Genomic DNA, 23,261 nt, shown 5'->3' with positions numbered 1-23,261 from the left:
CCCATCCACTTCTCCTCTTTTCACCTCTCGACCCTCCTTCACTACCTCAATTGGACCTGAAGAAATCCATTTGATTTTATTGAACAGGCCTATAACCATGATAACAACATAATAGCTGCGAAGTAGTTAATTGTAGAAAGTGACACAGATAGACCTATATACATGGCAGCAATGACACGTTGTTACGGGCAATCGATCAGCAACTCTATTTAATTTATTTAAATGAGGCGCCTAAGGCCGTGTGTCCTGACCTCGCCAACCTTAGCGTTACATGACAAATATTATGAATTTTTACACCAACCGGGTGTCTAATCAGATTATCTGGACAATCATTAACCCTAAACTAGCAAAAGTATACATTTTTGGAAAGCTGAAGGCATCAGCAATATTCCAATACATACATTTCAACTCATTATAAAGGGTGACCTGCAAGTTATACAGGGTGGAATAAAAAAGATTTTGATAAAAAATGGGTCACTCAATGCATTGCTTATTACCAACTTACAGCAAAGTATTCTAGCCAGAATGGCTAGAATACTTTGCTTACAGTAATAAATTGGAAGTAAACATCATTCATTTGGTTAGAGGAAATGGAAAGCCAACTAACTTCGGAAGAAACCAAAATCACAGCTGTTCGGTAATCTCGGAATATAGGTATGTTAGATTTTTTTACAATTCAACATATTTTGAACCTAAACATTTTCTCCCTAACCCATACAGAAAAAATATGTCCATATTTAGATTCCTCGTCAAATTTCCCTTCAGAAAATCTATACTTTGACTATGATAGGATAAGTAATTAAAATTTTACAGTAACTTTCAGATTTTGAAGACATCTGCATTACTTACTATAGTGTTTAATATGACAACGGGTAGTTTTGTATGGAAAAGTTTGTATTTTCTACACTAAACCAATCATAAATGATTAAAAACAATTAGTAGAATTGTTTAGCTGTAAGGCCGTGAGTCGTTTAGATGCTAAATAGAGTCCAAATCCAATTTACAGCCTTTACAGAAGCAGATTACGCACTAAAATACCAATCCCATAGAGTTTGTGTGTACCACATCCCCACCACCACATCCCCACCACCGCCACCCTGCACATTCTGAATTCTATGAAGCACAGTGTCAGTATTAAAAAAGTTCAAGTATTTCTTTTTACAGGGTTGAAAGTGTATTTTATTTAGCAATAAAATGAGACCACAAGCATGACAATAACTTCTTGCTTGACAGAGATATCATCATTTATTTTGAGTCGACTTTGGCAAAATGTAACGTCGCCACCTTTTTTTGGTGGCGAGCTCAAGACACGCGACCCTAAATTAAGATGAGCGGTCAATAATTCTATGTCGACGGTAAAGTGTGTTTTTGTGTGTATGCGACAACACGAGCATACCCCTGTGTGGTATTATAACAAAAGGTACCTCTCGTCCATGTAGACGCTTTCACGCGACTTTCATTTGATCACTTAATGACAGTTGCCTGCCTATATAGCGTTAATACGCTGTTAGGTCAGTTACTGATTTAATGGCGGAAGCCCTTTGTCCCAAACAAAAGGTACCTCTCGATGGATAGCTTGGCGGAAACTCTAATAGGCACAAAGGAACAATATGCGTTACGTAATCTATTTCCTCTCCTTTCTATATGTAACCTCCTTGATTCAATGCAGAGGTACGTGCCGCGTGAGCGTACCAGTGCAGCGCGGTATATTCAAAAATTGTTTTCACCTGTTGCTATGGTAGTTAATCCGATTATAACATAACTTCGCCAGCGTATACAGTCAAAATGAAACGAACGATGCTGTCGATCGATTTCCTTTGTCCTATATACTACACACTGTACAGGAAGTGGCGGTCGAATGAATTTTCTAGCTCATAGCTCAAAATCACAGTTTTTATGGAAAAATATAGCCACATCACAAGGCTCAGATAGATCTGTAAATATTTATCATCAGTTTATGAATAAAGAAATGCTGCAAAGTATGTTAAAATCCAAATCAATTACGTTTTTTCTCGGAGATCGTGGTCGTGGTCGTATGTTACAGCTCCATTCGCATATTCACAGCCAATTTTATCAAATCAATTGGTTCAGCCATTTGTATACAAACGGATCCACCGTTTGCTGCTTGATATTAAATAGACTATCCGTTGCAAACCTGTCCGTGAATAAGAACCGTTTGTTTACAAATACCTGAAACACTCCCAAGCAATAGTTCACAAACACTTTTTCTCAAATCGATTGGTTCAGCCATTTGTATACAAACGGATTAACATAGATTATCAGTTACAAACCTGTTCGTGCAGAAAAACCATTTGTTTACAAACACCTGAAACACTCCAACCAATAGTTCACAAACACTTTTTTCAAATCAATTGGTTCAGTCATTTGTATAGAAACGTATCCACATAGATTATCCGTTGCAAACCTGTCCATGAAGAAGAACCGTTTGTTTACAAACACCTGAAACACTCCAAACCAATAGTTCACAAACACTTTTTTCAAATCAATTGGTTCAGCCATTTTGTATACAAACGGATCCACATAATTAAGCTTAATTAAAGAGCCCAGCATAAACTCAAGTTGATATAAAGGATAAAGCGTCCCAAAAGTCAGCGTGTTTTCAAAATGGCGCCCAAAATGGCCGCCAAATGCAGGTAAAAACTATAAATGACCATATATGAATACTATTTCTGAATCAAAATAACCTTTTTAGCTTAATTAAAAGACCCCAGCATAAACTCAAGTTGATATAAAGAAAAAGAATTCCCAACAGTCAGTATATATTCAAAATGGCGCCCAAAATGGCCGCCAAATACTGAAAAAAAGACTATAAGTTATCATTTTACGGGATTTTTCTGAACCAAACTATAACTTTTTGGCTTGATTTAGGGCCTAATATACTTCTAAGATAAGATAAAGGGAAAAAGCATCATAGCCATCAGTGTCCTTCTGTGATAGCACCTAAAATGGCCGCCGAAATTGGCACCAACACTAAAAATGACTAAAAATTCTCAAATATTAATGCTTATTCAGTCAAATATAAAGTCAAACTTGAGACATCATTAAAATATATAGCAAATATTGTTTCCCCCTGATACAAGTTTACATCACTAATGATATAAATAAATAAATGGGAGTTTCTCACTATTGCACAGGTTAACATCAGCAATGACAGAAGTAAATAAATGGACAATTTCTAAAGCGAGTGTCCACCGCTTTCTACTCACAAACATGTAAACCTGTTAAAAATGAATATATAGCAAGTATTCTTTTCTCACTATTGAAGAGGTTAACATAAATAATGACATAAACAAACAAATGGACATTTTCCTATAGCAGGTGCCCACGCTTTCTACTCACAAACATGTAAACATGCTCAAAATAAATATATAGCAAGTATTCTTTTCTCACTATTGAACAGGTTAACATCAGCAATGACATAAATAAATAAATGGACATTTTCTATAACGAGTGTCCACCGCTTTCTACTCACATGTAAAGCTGTTAAAAAATAAATATATAGCAAGCATTCTTTTCTCACTATTGCACAGGTTAAAATCAATAATCACATAAATAATAAATAAATGGACATTTTCTATAGCGAGTGTCCACCGCTTTCTACTCACAAACATGTAAAGCTGTTAAAAATAAATATATAGCAAGTTTTCTTTTCTCACTTTTGCACAGGTTAACACCAATACTCACATAAATTATAAATAAATTGACATTTTCTATAGCGAGTGTCCACCGCTTTCTACTCACATGTAAAGCTGTTAAAAATAAATATATAGGAAGTATTCTTTTCTCACTATTGCACAGGTTAACATCAGTAATCACATAAATTATAAATAAATGGACATTTTCTATAGCGAGTGTCCACCGCTTTCTACTCACAAACATGTAAACCTGTTAAAAATGAATATATAGCAAGTATTCATTTTTCACTATTGAAGAGGTTAACATAAATAATAACATAAATAAATAAATGGACATTTTCTATAGCGGGTGTCCACCACTTTCTACTCACAAACATGTAAACCTGTTAAAAATAAATATATAGCAAGTATTCATTTCTCACTATTAATATTAATATTGGTGCCAATTTTGGCGGCCATTTTAGGTGCTATCACAGAAGGACACTGATGTCCATTTATTTATTTATGTCATTATTTATGTTAACCTCTTCAATAGTGACAAAAGAATACTTGCTATATATTCATTTTAACAGGTTTACATGTTTGTGAGTATAAAGCGGTGGACGCTTGCTATAGAAAATGTCTTTATTTATTTATTTATTTATTTATTTATTTATTTATTTATTTATTTATTTATTTATTTATTTATTTATTTATTTATTTATTTTTTATTTCATTACTGATGTTAACCTCTTCAATGATAGTGAGAAAAGAATACTTGCTATATATTTACATGTTTGTGAGTAGAAAGCGGTCGACACTATAGAAAATTTCCATTTATTTACTTATGTCATTGCTGATGTTAACCTGTTTAATAGTGAGAAAAGTATACATTCGCTGTAGGAAACTTCCAATTATATATTTATATCATTAGTGATGTAAACTTATAATAGGGAGGAAACAATATTTGCTATATATTTTAATTGTCAAAATAGTATTGGTGTATTGGTGCCAATTTCGGCGGCCATTTTAGGTGCTATCACAGAAGGACACTGATGGCTGGGATGCTTTTTCCCTTTATCTTATCTTAGAAATATATTAGGCCCTAAATCAAGTTATAGTTTGGTTCAGAAAAATCCCGTTATATGATAACTTATTAACTTTTTTCAGTATTTGGTGGCCATTTTGGGCACCATTTTGAAAATATACTGACTTTTGGGACGTTTTATCCTTTATATCAACGTGAGCTTATGCTGGGCTCTTTAATTAAGCTAAAAAAGGTTAGTTTGATTCAGAAATAGTATTCATATATGGTCATTTATAGTGATTACCTGCATTTGGAGGCCATTTTGGACGCCATCTTGGAAAAACCCACTTGGGGCCAGTTTATATTTTTGGGAACATCCTGATTATGTTTTAGGGTCATCTCAGGAACCTAAAAAAGTTGGTTTGGTTTAATCCTGGGGATGCACAGGACGTGCCTCTAGCTCCCCGAGTATTGTTGAAAGTCCTTCTAATAACCTTTATTTTGGGTGTTTTTTCGCCCACATCGCTCGTTTTGTGAGTTTTTGGTTGTGTAGCTTTATCGAGAGCCCATTTGGGATATCCACATTTCGCTAAAGCATTGTTCATATGTGATTTCTCGTCCTCGCGATCCTGGTGGTTAGTGACCACGGTATCAGACCTATGGTACAAAGTTCAGATGACTCCAAGTTTGTGATCAATGGGATGATTGGACACGAAATGGTGAGGGTATCTAGAGAGGCAAGCGAGTTGTTTTCCTCTCCTTCGGTGGTGAATTTGATGTCCTTGTCCAGCTAGTTTAGATGGTCAATAAATTCTTGCGAGTGACACTTGCAATGGGTGTCATCGACATAGCGAAACCACCACAGAGGGGGGTGGGGTGCTGTCGCAATAGCTCTCTGTTCAAGATCTTTCATTTAAATGTCACACAGTGTCGGATAAAGCGGAAAGCCCATGGCCGCACCGTGTAACTGTACAAAATAGACTCCATTGTAAATAAAATCAGACAGGCTTCACAGCGTCTAACTATCTGGTCAGGTGATAATTCAGGTGTATCTGAAAATTCCGAGGTATATAGGAATTAATTCTTTGTGTTTAGATCAAAAGTTTAAATCAAAATCATGCTTTATACCAACACAGATGAACTTTCATGAACGTTTACGTTGGTAATTGTGTGTTGGTAATTGTTGCGAACATATACAGCGAAAGCCTGGCCTGGTCAAATGTTTTGTAATTGAGTGATCGGGAATGATTGTTTTGAGCTTTTCGACAGTATTTTTGTGGACATGAGAGCACATCAGACATATCGAATTGCATTCTGAATACGAAGAATGTCTTTCTGATATCAAATAATTTTCATTTTTGAAATTCACGATATAATACAAATTTTATGACAAATTATTAAAATTTGATATTTTTCACATTTTTGATATATAACAGTCCTCGAAGTAAATTTTATAAATCTAATGATATATTCTTAAAGTGTATGTAGCTGGGAGGAAAAGCCGACGATCAATTGAAAATATTGACCTTTCATATTGAAGATATGGATTTTTTTTGGTGTTTTGGGAAAAAATCCATATCTTCAATACGAAAGGTCAAAATTTTCAATTGATCGTTGGCTTTTCATCCCACCTACATACACTTTAAGTATAAATCATCAGATTTATAAAGTTTATTTCGAGTATCAAAAATACCAATTTTTAATCATTTGCCATAAAATGTGTATTACATTGCGAATTTCAAAAAATCAAAATTATTTGATATCAGAAGGATATTCTTCGTATTCAGAATGCAATTCGATATGTCTGATGTGCTCTAATGTCCCACAATAAATACTGTCCAAACGTTCATACCCCATCCCTTAACTGAACTGTAAAATTTTATATATTTGTGATAAATTTCCTTTTTTATTTGTTCACAAACTGATGAGGTGTTACGGTTCGCTACCAAGGATGTTTTGAATGCATTTTAAGCCACATTAAAGAGGTACTAGGTCACCCGTATTTGGCGGTTCTCGGCTGTCGCGATTACCTGGCTGTTGCAATTAACAAACTGCGCAAGACGTTATACCATACCACAGTTTATACTAATTTAACATCAGATGACCCCGAAATGACCTTCCAAAAATTTGGCTCTAAATAGTGACTGTGCATAACAAGTTTCATGCCCATACAACAGTTTATACTAATCTGACCTCAGATCATCAGATGACCCCGAAATGACCTTCCAAAATGTGGCTCTAAATGGTGACTGTTCCTACCAAGTTTTATACCCATACGACAGTTTCTGCTAATTTGACCTCAGATGACTCTTGGTGACCCCGAAACGACTTTTTCCAAAATTTGGCTCGAAATGGTGACTGTACCCACCAAGTTTCATGCCCATACGACAGTTTTTACTTGTTTGACCTCAGGTGACCCCTAGTGACCCCGAAATGACCTTCCCAAAATTTGGATCCAAATGTTGATTGTATCTACGAAATGATCTTCCAAAAATTTGGCTCTAAATGGTGGCTGTACCCACCAAGTTTCATGCCCATATGTGACCGTACAGCACGAATGAGCCGTAAATGTCCTCAATTGTATTCCGAGTTACAGTGTAAAATGGGCATGAAGGTCATATTCATAGGTATTTCAATTTGGTGCTACGTGTATCTCATTAAATGAGGTACACGTAGCACCAAATTGAGGTACCAATGAATACGACCTTCATGCCCATTTTACACTGTAACTCGGAATACAATTGAGGACATTTACGGCTCATTCGTGCTGTACGGTCACATATGACAGTTTTTACTAATTTTACCTCAGATGACCCCTGGATGACCTCGGGCGACATTGACCCATTAACCAAAACAAACTTGTTCTGTCTCGGGTCAAGATGCACCCACCAAGGAGGAAAGCGGGACCCCTAGTCTCAGAGAAAATATGCAGACAGACAGACAAATGGACAGATAGATAGACGTGGCGTATTATAATATAGACTAGGCGGTCACCTGTATTTGGCGGTTTTCGGCTGTCGCGATTACCTGGCTTATGGTGACTTTACCCATAAAGTGTCATGCTCATCTGACAGTTTGTACTAATTTGATCTCATATGGCCCCCGGTGAGCCCAAAATGACCTTCCAAAAATTTGACTCTAAATGTTGACTGTACCCACCAAATTTCATGCGCATATGACAGTTTGTACTAATTTGACCTCAGATGATCCTGCATGACATCGGGTGACCTTGACCTACTAACCAATACAAACTTGTTCTGTTTCGGGTCAAGGTGCGTCCACCCACCAAGTTTGAGGAAAGAACACCCCTAGTTTCCGATTTTACTAATTTGACCTCAGATGACCCTTGGATGAACTCGGTTGACCTTACCCACTAAGCAATACAAACTTGTTTTGTCTCGGGTCAAAATACACCCACCCCGGCGGAGGCACTTAACACAAATGACCATACGGGTATGTTCACCCGGAAAGACCCCCCCCCCCCCCCTTTTTTTGGATTTCGCAGCACAGCTCCGAAAGACCCTCTACATATGACCAAATACTGAAAATAGAGCTCCGAAAGACCCTTGATTTTGATACTTTCAGCTCTAAAAGACCCCAAAATTGCTCATTTCGCATATATTTCAGTTTTTTCAGGCGATTTTCAACCAAAAAGCCAAGAAAGGCCCTTGATTTGGACTTTTCGACTTTTCGCAGCTTGAAAAGCCCCATTTTACTTGTTCGCAGCCCAGTTCGCAGCTCCAAAAGACCCCTAGCTGTTACCGGTACGCCGCGCCGTCAGCTCCCAAAGACCCACCACCTCAAAATTCCGGGGGAACCGGACACCCACCCACCAAGTTTGATGCCCATATGACAGGTTTTACTCAGATGAACCCTGCATGACCTCGGGTGACCCTGACCTTGACCCACTAACCAATACAAACTTGTTCTGCCTCGGGTCAAGATGCACCACCCACCAAGTTTGAGGAACGTGTGACCCATAGTCTCCGAGAAAATAGGCGGACAGACAGAGAAACAGATATACGTGGCATATTATAATATAGATAATGCAAAAGAAAACAGTTCATTTTGCAGAATTATCTAACATTGGCTAATTTGCAGGTAAAATACAAAATCATGGATTAGAGCTCGACATTACTCGTCGATGGTCGATAGACGTCCCAATAAAGCGGACTTAGTCACCGGTCAGTTCTACAGAATAGATCTCCCTGGCTAACCATGGCTAACTATGTTATTGTTAAAGGACATCAAGAAAATTTTCTAAGTTATTTATTTTGAGCTCTTTCGAGTATCGACGAGTATTCTGTAGATTTAGGTTTTGTCTGTGACTGCTAATGTGAGGCCGTCGTAGGTCGTACGGGGCTCAAACTCGGTGGGTGGGTGTAGTTCTGTCCTGACAAGAAGAAGTTTATGTTCGTTAAGTCATCCGACTCCGGGGCCCCCTCCCAGGGGTCATTTGAGGTCAAATGACTAAAAACTGTCATATGGGCATGAAACTAGGTCCTACGGGGCTCAAACTCGGTAGGTGGGTGTAGTTCTGTCCTGGCAAGAAGATGGTTATGTTCGTTAAGTCATCCGACCCGGGCCCCCCTCCCAGGGGTCATTTGAGGTCAAACGACTAAAAACTGTCATATGGGCATGAAACTAGGTCGTACGAGGCTCAAACTCGGTGGGTGGGTGGGTGTAGTTCTGTCCTGGCAAGAAGAAGTTTATGTTCGTTAAGTCATCCGACCCCGGGGCCCCCTCCCAGGTGTCATCTGAGATCAAATGACTAAAAAGTGTCGTATGGGCATGAAACTTGGTAGGTACAGTCAACATTTAAAGCAACATTTTTGAAGGTCATTTTGGGGTCATCCAAGGTCACCACGGGTCATCTGAGGTCAAATAAGTAAAAACTCATATATGGGCATGAAACTTGGTGGGTACAGTCAACATTTAGAGTTATAAGTTTAGGTCATTTTGGGGTCATCCAAGGTCACCCAGGGGTCATCTGAGGTCAAATTAGTAAAAACTGTCATATGGGCATGTCATCATCAGCCTGGTAATCGCGCCCTACCGAGAACCGCCAAATATGGTAACCGCCTAGTCTATTTTTAAACTGATGCATCAATGACTATGTTCATCATGTCATATTGTATCATTCTCACATATGAATGAATTTGGAGAATACCTTCTGTTAATAAAATACTATACTGACCTCACGCTCCAGTAATTTGGAAATGATTGAGCTCAGCAATACATCAAAGAATGACTTCCAATTCATAAAAACAAATAGATAATCAGCATATCGGATTAAAAGCTTGAGGTATTTCAATTGCAAGGCCCATTACTTATACACCAACAACAACATAAATCGTGTTCACACAGTCGGACTTAAATCACTTATTACCGGTCTTAAATTACGTCGGTAATAGTATCGGATATAAGTGGCAGTGTGAATTAGCGTCGGATATAAATTACGTCGGTAATAGTATCGGATATAAGTGGCAGTGTGAATTAGCGTCGGATATAACTATATCCGACGTAATGTGCTTTAAATCCGACAATTTGTTCACACAGTCGGACTTAAATTACGTCGGTAATAGTATCGGATATAAGTGGCAGTGTGAATGAGCGTCGGATATAAAAAAAATTACTATATCCGACGTAATGTGCTTTAAATCCGATAATTTAAGGCTGAAGATGATCAGGGGTAAGAGCTGTTTTAAGAGCTGTTTTCTTAAAAGACCGATCGAGACGTTACGTCCGGTAATAGTAATTACGTGTGGACATGCAGCACTATTGGGCTGTCGGATATAACTGTGAGTATATCACTCGCGCAAAATTTTAAGCAGAGTCATAGGCGTAGATCCCGGGGGGATGGGGGGGGATAAATATATTTTGCCAGGGGGATGGTCCATACAATCACCCCCCCCCCATGTTGACACCTGATAATGGGTTTCTGACCAAATTAACCTCATATTTGCCCATTTTTTGGCCCAAAAGTGCAAATTTTTACGCGCTTCGCGCGCATTTATTCTACTTTTACACCATTATTTCATCAGTTTAGCTTCAAAATAGCAACATTTTTCGCGCGCTTCGCGCATAATTGAACCAAAGACTTATTCTGTCGCCAAAAGGTGCTGCATTGAATATACTTGAAATGTTTTGTCCAACTCCCCCCCCACCCCCCCCAAATGTCAAAAAGAAATCTACGCCACTGAGCAGAGTAATTTACTGCGTGATGTCATCATGGCTGCAGCTGCAAATATTAATATAAATAAACGCAATAGAGGGGTCAATTGAAATGACAAGGGAACATTGGCTATCCTCAAAATTTGGAGAGACACGGAAAGTATTTCTGGGATAAAAAAAAAAAAGCTTTGGGAGGAGATAGCCACGCTATTACATGATAAGGGGGGATTCCCCATACGGTCGGGGGAGCAGATACATGCTAAGATAAAGGCACTGAAAACTCTCCATCGCACCCGCCATGATCGGGTAAAAAGTTCAGGCGCAGGAGCAATTGACCATCCTTATTGGGATGACCTACACGAGTTAATTTCTAGGGGGGGGGGAATTATGACTTTCGGTGGGTAAGCATGGTAAGTTAAGCAATTTCAAACAAACACACTCAAAAGGCACTATACCCAGTCACCTTCATGACAATTGAAACACATGCACTAGGTAATTTCTTTGCTATATTGAAGTTCTGGCAACACTGTATCCAGGCCGGGCACCCAGAGATATCGATCCACAATGCTAGTATTAGCCTAAGATTTCACGCGTGGATTTGACAATTTTTCAGCTGGTAGTCAAAAATTATGGAATCAAAACGGAAATTCTGACAAAACTATGATATATCGCTCACGGTGATGTGCATTAGAAAGTTGGGAAAAATCCTTCTTTAGCGAACTATATTACTTTGAAAAGCTAAAAGGTTGATCAAAAAAAAAAAGGCTCGCGGGCAGAGTTGAAGCCTATCAAAATCGAAAATCTTACACTAAATGACTGAATTTCACGACTAAGTTTAACACTAAGATTTGAAAAAAAAATACAGTATCAAGCATTACAGTTTTTCCTGACATTTACTGAAAAAATGAAAATTATTGCTTTTCATTTGGCCGAGAAAAAAACATTTTACACTGAAAAGGTGTAACTCAAAATTTTGTTCATTTGAATACCAAATTCGATCGTTTGTATTGCCTTATTAAATGACTGAGTGAGCCTTGCAGAACAATAACAATCGGTTGTCCAGCGTCCTAACTGTGATATATATAAACAGAATTCTGATTGGATGAAGGGAACACTTGACGTTTCGACAAAAACCAATCCCAATCAAAGAGGCCGATTTTTCAGCTAGCCGCTCCACCCACAATCAAAAACTGTACAGAGGCAATTCACTGCTTGCTTCAGAGCTCTTGGACGAAAATGTGTGCTCAAGTGTATCGAGGTGGAAACTGTGCGCATGATGGTTTATAAGAGAATCGTTTTTGCATAGAAACCTTTCCATATGCAGAAAGCCAGATAATATTGTGATATTGCTCGTCTATATCATGATATAGAAAACAAACGCACACAGATCAATCTGTCGTTCTCATATCATCACCACCCTCTACACCACAAATAAGGTGTCATATACACACGTTGTTAGACAGAGGTGAAAAGATCCTCATCGAGGATGAGGATAAAATTGCAGAAGAGAATCACATCAAGAACACGTTAGAAAAGTGTGGATACCCCAATTGGACAGAGCTAATAAGGTCAAAAATAAACCAAACAAAAAAGACAATTCAAACGCGGAAAAGAGCAAAGGATGTGTAGTGATTCCATACATAGCAGACATCTCGGAATGGATAAGCCGTATTATGAAAAAGCACAACATCTCGACGGCCATGAAGCCCCATATTACCATCAAAAATATACTCGTTCACCCGATGGACAAACAAGAAAAAGAAAAAAATGCCAATTGTGTCTATGAAATCCCGTGGAAAAGTTGCCCTCAAACATACATCGGTGACACTAAGAGACAATTCGGCATCCGCGTGAGTGAGCACAAAAGGGAAGCAGAGAAAACTAGTCAGCATAAATACACACGGTCCAAAAGAACAGAATCTCTTACAGAATTAAACAAATCAGCTATTACTGATCATGTGTCAAGAGAAACCCATATCATAGACTGGGACAGTTCATCAATCATCGACAGAAAAGAAAATTGCAGGGCAAGATTGGTCAAGGAAGCAATATGGATCGAGGGAATAACACCATGAACAGAGACGATGGCACATTCTTTCTAAGTCACATCTTTGATCCTCTACTCAAGATCAACGCTGGAGATAGGAATACCACTTCCAGGAAAATCAAAACATCCTCAAGTTTCCTGCTCCAAGCAGGTGGATCAATAACATCATCAAGGCTTTAAGAAAGCCATAAGATTTCTGGCGAAACTGTAAGCAGAAAGTTGTGAAAAGTTGCAGAAAGTTTTTCATTTGATCTTGACAAATGAACTCAAAACACCTAGTAGATCACCACTTTCAGTTGTTATATAATTTCCTTGGGTAGCACTGATCTCATAAGAACCTCGATGTCGAATTGCTCCGTTTGAGCTGATAAAATGCGTGGTCTTTTTTAAAAGTTAATATCATGTTATGAATAGATTTCAATCGAACTTCTCAATTGAAGGGCTGTGGAATTTCCACCATTGTAAGTACATGAATGCATGGCTACTGAACAGGCCAAAGATTTGGTTTTGGACAGCAAAACAAATAGTACAAACGTGCGATTTTCACCTGGGAAATTTGGCTAAATATCACTTTTCTAGTCTAACTACCGGTATTAAAGTTTAACTCAATATCACAGAATACTTTTGTGTAGAGCAAAAATAATTACCGCTAGGGCCCGCAACACAACAGCCCCCTCTACTACCCTCGAAGTTTGATCCACCACCCTACCCTGAATTAGGCTAAATGAGCGCGAATTGACTTACGATTAGACCAAGTCATTTGTGCTCTTATTGGAGCTCATTTATGCACCAATAAGACAAGGGTTATTAAACGTTAGTTCAAGATTTGCTCGTCCCAATAGACCTATTTTACACAATTTTCTCGGACATTTCTGACCCATAAATAAAAAGTTGTCTCGTCAAAAAGGGACCCATGTGTTTCAAAGATCTTTCATAAAAAAATAAAACATTTTGGCAGCCCAACCCTGTAAGCTTTTTATATTGGAGTAACCCAACCCTTCGGCCGGGCCTTCGGCTTGACTCCCCTTTTTCGAAGTACTCACCATGAATCCCCCAGAAAAAGCTGTAGGCAGTGGATCCACCTCTCGCCTCTCCTCTCTGAAAGGCTCCAGAACTACTTTGCTGACAGCCGGCCTCCTTTTCCGTAAATCCGCCTCTGCGCGATATCATGCAGTACTCCCATATATAATAATATATATATTAGTACTCTTTGAAAAACTCGATTTCCTTTTTTTCTTCTTTTTTTTTTGTCACTTTTTCAGCTCATAATGAGACAACATTTTCATTGAGATTTCCATTTGTCACAAAAATTAAACGCAAACAAGACACTTGAAGCTAGCGGAATAAACAGGGGATCACCGAAGAATGAATTGTTTATTTCCTGCTTCTGAAATTATTTTGCGACCGGTTTTCACTTCGAAGAAAAATAAAAAAAATTTAGAAAAAATACTCTAAAGTACAATTTTACCAAATAATGATTTTTTTTCAGATTCTTGGTTCACAAACGCGGGTGATGGGAAAAAGGAAATCGAATTTCAAAGACCAATCGCTAAAAATTCTAAAAAGTGTTCTCATTCTGTGTTATTCTTTTGTTTGTTTCTCGACTCTTTCTAGATCTCATGTTACTTAACCCAACGGTAAGTAAAAATATCTTTGTTTGTAGCCCGTATTAACTTGAACTTAAATTTAATGCTATTTTATGTCTTCTTTTTTTCCTTCTTCTTTTCCTTCTTTTCTGACATTTAAAAAAAAAAATTAATCTTAGGAACTTAGAGAGCCACAGGCACAGGACCCATGCTGAGTACGATGATAGCCCATTGACCAAAAAGGCATTAAAACTCTATTTTCTGCATGTGATTTAATCCTATTTAACCGAGGACACACACAACCGATTTCAATCGACACCTAGGCTATGCAACCGTGAACCGTCCTAAGGGACGCACCATTAGATTCTCAGGGTGGGGGTAGGAAGTTTTTCAAAAAAAAAAACTTCACCCACTACATGAGCAAAAAAAAAAACTTTCCCCACCAACACTAAAAAAAAAAAAAACCTTCCCCACCTAACTGTGTGTAATGCATGAAATTAAAAAAAAAAAACTTGCCGCCTTCGGCGGTGAAAAAAAACAACTTCGCCGCCTACCCCCCCCCTGAGTATCAAATGGTGCGTCCCTAAATCCCCTAAATGTAGGTCTACCACTTTTTATTGCATTTTACGTTATTTGCGTTGTCCTGGTTATATCCAGCAACCGTGGACGTCAACGGTTGCAGGTATGTCCACGTTTGTGACACATTTGCAGGTAATTACAAACGCACCTCCATCCCGCCCCCATATACACACACCCAGCTCAGTGCTTATATTTGTGAATCTGAAAATGATAAAATTTAGATTTTTTAATGGGCTACCCTCTCATTTGTACGGTATTTGGTACATTAGGGACGCGCTATTAGATTCTCAGGGGCGTTAGGAAGTTGGGGTCGGGGGAAATGGGAAATTTCATGCATTTATACACAGTTAGGTGGGGAAAGTGATTTTTTTGTTTTGTTTTTGCTCATGTAGTGGAGCAAGTTTTTTTTTCAAAACTTCCTAACCCTCTCCCTTGAAGTCTAATGGTGCGTCCCTTATGGTTAAAAAAATCGCATGAAAACAATTATACGTTTTGAAAAATTTGTAGAGGTCCCTACCGGAATTTTGTGTGTGAAGTCAATGTGATTTTTGAGTTGAATCTTTTTCTCTTTGCTTTCACTTTCAAAAAGTCAGATGGATGTCAAAAGACTATCACATATTTTTGACATGACAAATTAGTTTTTATAATCATGGATACCTGTAAGAATAAAGTTAAAGATTCGTCAAAAAACACACAAAACTGAAAATCCTTGTTGTGGGGAGTGCAGCTTTTAAACACATTCTGCTTTTATTCCTGTTACTTGTTTGAATTATTCATTACTATAAATATTCAGTACATCGCTAAACCTGAAATTTCATATTATTAAATAAGTCTGCCACAGAGAAAAGTAAACACATTATAAATGTGGTAAAATAATACTGCCCACTTTTGATACACCAGATAAGCTGTATAACAAATTTGCAGAGTACTTTATTGACAAGGTTGCTAAAATAAGATGTAGCATTGATAATGATCCTGTAAATTCTGTGCCAAATGCTGAAATGAGTGTTACTATTGTGGTTGACAGGGAACTTACTTAATTTAACCCTAACCGTACCAAACATTACAAAACCTCAATTCAGAAAGCGTAGACACAAGCAGGTATCCCACGTGATGCTATTGCGTCATCATGCGAACAGTCATACGGCATCGGAAAGCTTGACCGCGCAAGCTACTCCCTCGTGGCAAGGTAGGCCAGTGCACGGGCGTGGCACCCGAATAGTTGGGGGTTCAAAACCGCACCCGAGAAAAAAGTTTTCTCTTCTTCTTATTTCTTTCTTTCCTCCTTCTTTCCCGGGCTTCTTTCCTTCCAGCTGTCCTTCCCCCTCGCCATAAAGCAACTGGGACGTTAGGGCTAAAGAACTAAATGATACCATGGAAATAGTATATATCTACTATTTCCATGATGATACTGAGGTCCGTGAAATAATCATGGGTTGTGCAAATAAGACCTGTCTGCTTGATTGTGTGCCAACTTGGCTGGTGAAAGAAAACATTAACATTGTTGTATCGTATATCAAGAATATTGTAAGTAAGTCTCTTGAACTTGGAAGTGGGTCGATGTCGGATGTGTTTGGACTGTGTTATGGTGTCCCACAAGGATCAATTATTAGCCCGGGCATACCTATGAGTTGAACTGCTTACTATTGGTCCCAGGCTATTTTGCTGACAGGGACCTTTTCTTTAAATCCGCCACTGAACACGTGAACCGGTCTAATGTATTCCTTTATATTTACTTTCAGGCTCCAGCAAGCCTGTTTGATAAGAATTCAGCTACCTGTGAAACACCCTCAGCTGGTAATTGACAGTTTGCCATCATTTGATAAAATATTGTTAAATATTAAAAGTACAAACATATAATATTAGTTTTGTAAATACCAGTTTTGTCATAGCAAAGTTTTAATGCGTGTTTTTAACAGTAATAAACACAATAAAGCAATGGGTTTCACTTTTCGATACATCATTTTTATTTACTACATTATTTCATCCTACAGCAACGAACGTGCAACTTGATCTTGGTAACATCTTTGAAGTTAAAGCTGTGCTGATATCATCTGTGAAGACAGGTAGATATTTTAAGATATATGTTTTGAAATATTCCATTTTTTTAAATCACACATGGACTCGAACCCATCAGGTTTGAATCAAACTTGTCGGTCTGGAATTTAAGACGTATCAATGGCGACTTGAACGCCCCAAAGCTCGGTTTTTGCAATAGTACTTTTAGTATCTTCAACTTGGAGTTAAATTGAAGTGGGATAGTGAATGGCAGAAAGTTGAGAAATAATGTATATAGGTAGTTAGAAGTCCAAAATAACGTTCCACAATTAAGATATCGATAATATAACAAAACAGGTTTTTTTTATCATGCAAGATTAGCCAAGTTGTTCCTCCCAAAACGGGCTTCTAAAATTTAATTGGTACTGCATTTGGTTCTGATAAATGGCGGTATTATATCTTTGATCATTTAGTTTGTAGCACAATACAAAAAAGGAGAAAACAATAACTTGGCGTGATGTTTTGTGTTTTATGACAAAAAGAACACGTTTTTGAACAGTTCTTGATGTACTTACGTTAAATTAAAATTGATATAAGAGGTTTGTTTTGGATGATTCATAAAAATATTTCTTTTCATTGGGTAATTTTTTACTCCGAGACATCTCTGATAGATATTTACTCCGAGACGTCTTTGATAGATAAAGTGAATTCTCCTGGCCATCTGCACTTTACGGAAAAACAGTAACATTAATCCACAATTAGGCTTATAAACCATCTCAAGTTATTATTATTGTTTTATTATTGTGTTTACTTACACTAGCTTTAGCAAATGCCGAAGTGCTTATTGGAAACTGTGACCATAATCAAGCTCCTGTTACTGAGGCTACAATAGATCTGAATACTCCTTGTGGCACTATAACTGCTGCTGAAGCTGATGGTATGGATTACTGGATTCTCAAGGACTGTAGCGTGACAGGGCAGTTTGTGTATATCAAAAACGCCGATTTGATGAATGCGATTTGTGAAATGGAAATTTGGGGAATTTCTAGTAAGTTTTCTTATCTTTCTTTTCAGTATGCAAATTCCTTTTTTAAAAGCCACTACTTCTCATTTCCCTTTGAAATGGACGGTGACAGAATCTTCAGCAAATGGTGCATCAGCTTTGCCCTCCGAATGGTAAATAGTCGAATACACTCCAGATTTGTATGTGTAGTATATAATCAACTATTTGAAAAATAAATGGCCAAAATTGGAGGAGTCTCCCATGTTTACTGTGAATTTCTGCCTAAAAATATTGATCAAAGGTACATGAAATAGATGGTGCGTGTGAATTGGACAACACTCCAGTTTTATATTTGAGCATGACAACTTTTGTAAACTCTTAGGAAATTATGAAAATAGGTTTGTATATTTGATGTTGCATTTTGTGTAGACCCGGTTTCATCCATTTTGCGTTGGTGTGAAAACTCCAAAGAAATAATTATGGTACTTAAAAAAACCCATCTGATTAGTGTGCTAGACGATATTGCTATACACGGCTGTCATTTCAATTGTTATACCATTCCGGTTGGTTTATTGCATACGCGACAGTTCTGAGGTGACAGAGGCTGAGAGACAGTGGTCCAGTTCGATTCCACAACCATTCATACCTATCACCTGCATACTCTCTATTGCTTTAAGCAATACGGAATGTTATATCACAATTCTGTATTATTATTCAAGTTTGTTATGTGTCTATTCTGTCATCGACCAGACAACAGACACGCCTACGGTACCCGGCCACGGTACAAACAGATGTAACTTGTGGAAAATCGTGTTTATGACAAAACCATTAAAACTGATAAAAGTATTGTTCTGTTGGGTTTTTTTTGTATGGCACATCATACATACACGTGTGTTTTGGTCAAAATGGCAATAATCTTTTTTTTTTTACCTCTACCCACCTGGCATCTACCCCTTAGGTAATGTTGGTCGAAAAAAAAAAAAAAAAATCGATTTTCATTATCTAAATCAATATATTATTAAAAAATAACACTTTGATGTTTTGCAAATGTTCATTCTACAAATCATCCAGGGTGAGTTAAAATGATCATTGAAAAGAGCAGATTCTGAACGGCTAAATTTAAAAAAAGAATTGTTACCTTAGCCAAATGGCATTTGGCTAAGGGTCTCTTTTTCTTAGGTTCTTATTCTTTTTCTTCTACCAATCGTACAATGAGCCATCGTAGCCATATGCCAATAAAACCACCCATTTTTGTCGGTTTCACTTCTATGCTTGTAGTGTATTGATTTGTAGGGCGCTATATTCAAATGCAAAATCCATGACGGTGTTGCAGTTTGTATGGATACCTTCTCGTATATTCATAATAATTCTTATAACTTGTGTAATTCATGGTCTCCCGCACGATCCGACTTGCTTGGGAAATGTTGCAAAGGGGGTTGCGTCTTCAATTGCGTTGCTTTTTTGGGTTTATTTGCAACGCATGCATAACTCTAGCAATGTTTACTTGTGATCTAGCAGTTCGCGGTCTTCCGGACCTCTGAACCTTCTGACTGTCACATCATTAGAGTCACATGATTCGAAGCTTGTCTACATCTTATATTGCTTACTTACATGTACTTGATATGCGATCAGCTGTGGGAAACTGGAAGCGAAAGAGACGATGAACTTCAGGCGGACTCCTGCCAAACAACTTAATTATGCATTTGAATATTGCGCTATAACAATCAATACGCTACCATGATCACACCTGCATAACCCGTGTGCAGCTACAAAAATGGGTGGTTGTATTCAAACTCGGATTTGCAGAAAGCAAAACGACAATTCTTTTTTTTTTTTTTAACCATTCAGAATCTGTTATCTTCAATGATCATTTCTCTTACAGCGGATTCCTTCTAGGTTTTGTACAAAAGCACCACAAACATGAGTTTACTTCATTTTTGACTCACCCTGTATACTTATGGAGTTAATGTACGTTTTACAAAAGTGTTCTTGTTTCAGACCTCTTTACAACTCAAGAGCGACAGGGCCTACAAAAGTATATCTGTGATATTTGAATTCTTCTACACACTCGCTATGAAATGATCAATGCAATTTTTGCCAAAGCTCACTACCATTGGCAAGATGTTGTGAATTACCAAATCGCAACAGTTTAAAATAGTTGCTAACCTTAAAATTACGATGTGTGCTCTCATCATTCCCAGGTACAACACCGCAGCTTCGTTTCGCTCAGGTTCAATATTCGGAATTAGAATCCGTGACAACAAGAACATTTACCGTCGAAAGAATAGGAGACTCGTCGTCCTGTGCTTACTTTAGTAAGTATGCTCCCATCATGGCTACGTTTTAAAGAATGTTCATTACCAAGAAGCTCGATCGGGGATTAAACTATTTCAGGAGAGCAAACACTCTGAATGACCCTTCACTCTTAATTTGAAGACGTTCTAACGTAAATAGATTATTATCAAAAGGCGTGGTCTTTCAAAGTGATATCATGGATATGGACTTCTCCTACGTCTCTCAAGATATCTTTCGCTTTAGGCGAAGAGTTCATAAAAAGGTTAACCTAAATCAATATTCTTGAAAGAAAACCCGATGGACAAAACAATTTAGATCAGGTCTAACGTCACAGGTTAGACTTTAATAGGGAGGGATCCCTTTACTCTTTTCTTTTCCTCAAGTTTACTCCTACCAGTCCAATAGTTAAACTACAGCAATCTATAATATTAAGCTATATGTTTTTGCCCGTAACAGCCTCTATATAATACAGAAGGTATGTAAATACCAAAAAGTTCCTTCTCCATCATGTCCATCGGACTAATCTCCATCTTCAGACCAGCTCTAAAGTTAAACCTGGTCTAACTCGTTTTGTGCATAAGGACTTTAAGGTATAACCTATCTGTTAATCTACTTTTGCTTTTAATATATATTACGATTATAGATTTAGAAATACCATCAGGTACTGCAACAGACAGCGGAACTGATTATTCTTATGTGGCGGCAGCCTTGGCAGTTACAGGTCAGTCCGCTTGCCGGTTTGATCCAACGCAAACTATGAAAGTATTTACTGTTACTGTGGTGGACGACACTGATCTTGAACCTGATGAGACAATCGTGTTTCAGTTCGACACGGCAAGTTTAGCGGGAGCTGAAGTAGCGGGGACCAATACAATGACAACACTGGTCATCGAAGACAGTGGCGACGGTAAGCTTTTTTTATTTTTAAATATTATAATAATCTTTTACTTTTACTTACTATAGGTCATGGTGACAATTTTCTCCAAGTAATCACCTTACTTCAATCTTGTATTGCCTTGGTATTTGTGCTATAGGAGATCCATGCCTGTGTTGTTTTGGGGATCTGGTCCTTATCTTCTAAGAGGACATGGTTGTCTACGCCTACAAAAGTCTTCAATATAGGGCCTGGTATGGTAGTCTGTGTTGTGCATCTTGACATCATGCCCAAGCCACTTCACTTCTGATTTTGTCCAGAAGGTTAATTCCTAGGATGGACCGGAGACAACTCATTTCAAATTATTCAAGTTTCTAGTAGTCCGAATTGCGTGTTACATATGACTCAGCTCCGGGCGCAGCTCCACAGGTGCCAAGCGGTAGTATAAGAGACTGATATATTCTAACTTTAAATGGTCTTGCGATGTCATGATTGGTGCACATGTTACTCCTAAGGAAGTCTACCAAATGCCAGGCTGTTTTATAGTCTTGTATACGCCTCTTGATATCCTCCTCAGCAGGCTCAGCTGATAGTACCTGTACATTACTACCAAAGAAGACAAAGTCATTCACTTTGTCGATGGCGGGGTCGCGTCTAATCCCGGCGTCTAATCTGTCAGATTATGCATTTAGTTGGGCTAATTTCACATTTGGTTCATGCTTGTTCCAGTACCTCTGTGGATAGCTGTAACTTTTCAAACACCATTTCCATCATGGTTGTGTCATCAGTATCACGGATATTGTTGAAATTTCATCTCTCCCATTTGGATTCCAGAGCCTCAGTTTTGTTTGAATACAGCAGGCAATCCTGTCTCTCCATAACTGATACTTCAAATCATGCAGTGAGGTTTCCAGTTACCATTATGCCATGATTACGGGAATATTTGAACTGCTCATTAACTCAAATTGATCTTTTAAGATCATAAGCATTTCCACAGTGCCTCTCTCCAGATGGTGTCAAATCAGTGTCGACTCGTAACAACAAAGTTCAAGCAGGGATATCCCTGGTTCAAGTGTAGTGTATTGTCGTAAATTCTGCTAGTATCGGGGGGGGGAGGCAAAATGGAGCAACACTTTTCACAGGCTATACGTCACTGATATGGAGGGAAAAGAAAAACACAAAATTTAAGATGCAGCGCACGGAAGAGAAACGAATCCCAACAAATTATCTCAAGTGAACAATTTTACTATCAACCTTTGGGTCATGAGAGTGGCTGATCAGTGTCAAAAAGAACGGTTTGGTTTAAACCTCTCCTGTCTTCACCCACATGCAATGTAAACCTGAAGATTTCATTTTAATCGGTGGTAAGAACCTCAAATTGAAGTCAAAACGTCCCAGGTTAAAGTCTTGGTTAGGGATACTTTTGGGATGATTTCCTTCGCCATAATAATTTGTGATTAGAAATATTAATTATTTCTGCTTTTATTACCTAATCAGCCAAAGTGTGTACTCTGGTTGCTCTACGAAAAAGGTATAAAAATCAAAACGACTAATCCCTCCAATTAGCTCCTGCTGATTCCCCATTATAGAGCTATCAAAAGTGCTGTGAAAAGTGTGCCAACAGGTTTCATAATAACGTTATCAGCCAAAGGGGGTAATTATCAGTAATTGGACCTGGCTTAATCCCCTTTTTCGTAGCAAAATCCAACTATACCTTATTTTCTCACCATTACGCAGTTTGTTACCAGTGGATGAATGCTGCTTACTCATACCTTGAGAATGTCGGTTCTGCGACACCGGTGCTCACAAGAATGGGTGATACTACGGGTGTCAGTAAAGCATGTGAGTATCTGTGCCAGTATGTGTGTTCATAGATGTTGATAACGTTGTGTAATAAATCTCAGAAACAAAGAGGAAAGCTTTATTCTATTTCGGTAGAAATAGAATAGACTTAGATAGAAATAGACTTAATTTACTCAAACAAAAGTAATCTTGGGGTTGATGTAGAAAAAGAAGACCAAACACATTACTAAACAAAGTGTT

General features: G+C 38.0%; 1 protein-coding gene across 1 annotated transcript in view; it reads left to right on the top strand.

Moving 5' to 3' along the window:
• Window positions 1-20,396, top strand: part of LOC140147299 (uncharacterized) — a 130,369-nt gene extending 109,973 nt beyond the window's left edge. The window contains exons 2-6 of the mRNA XM_072169077.1: window positions 14,498-14,520; window positions 16,791-16,845; window positions 17,043-17,114; window positions 17,867-18,094; window positions 20,251-20,396. Of these exons, the coding sequence (XP_072025178.1) occupies window positions 14,498-14,520; window positions 16,791-16,845; window positions 17,043-17,114; window positions 17,867-18,094; window positions 20,251-20,396 (524 nt within the window). The remainder of the gene's footprint in view (window positions 1-14,497; window positions 14,521-16,790; window positions 16,846-17,042; window positions 17,115-17,866; window positions 18,095-20,250) is intronic.
• The last annotated feature ends 2,865 nt before the right edge of the window (window positions 20,397-23,261 follow it).

Source organism: Amphiura filiformis, chromosome 3, assembly GCF_039555335.1.
Source record: "Amphiura filiformis chromosome 3, Afil_fr2py, whole genome shotgun sequence".
NCBI classification, from domain to species: domain Eukaryota; kingdom Metazoa; phylum Echinodermata; class Ophiuroidea; order Amphilepidida; family Amphiuridae; genus Amphiura; species Amphiura filiformis.
This window is presented reverse-complemented; position numbering and strand designations above follow the sequence as displayed.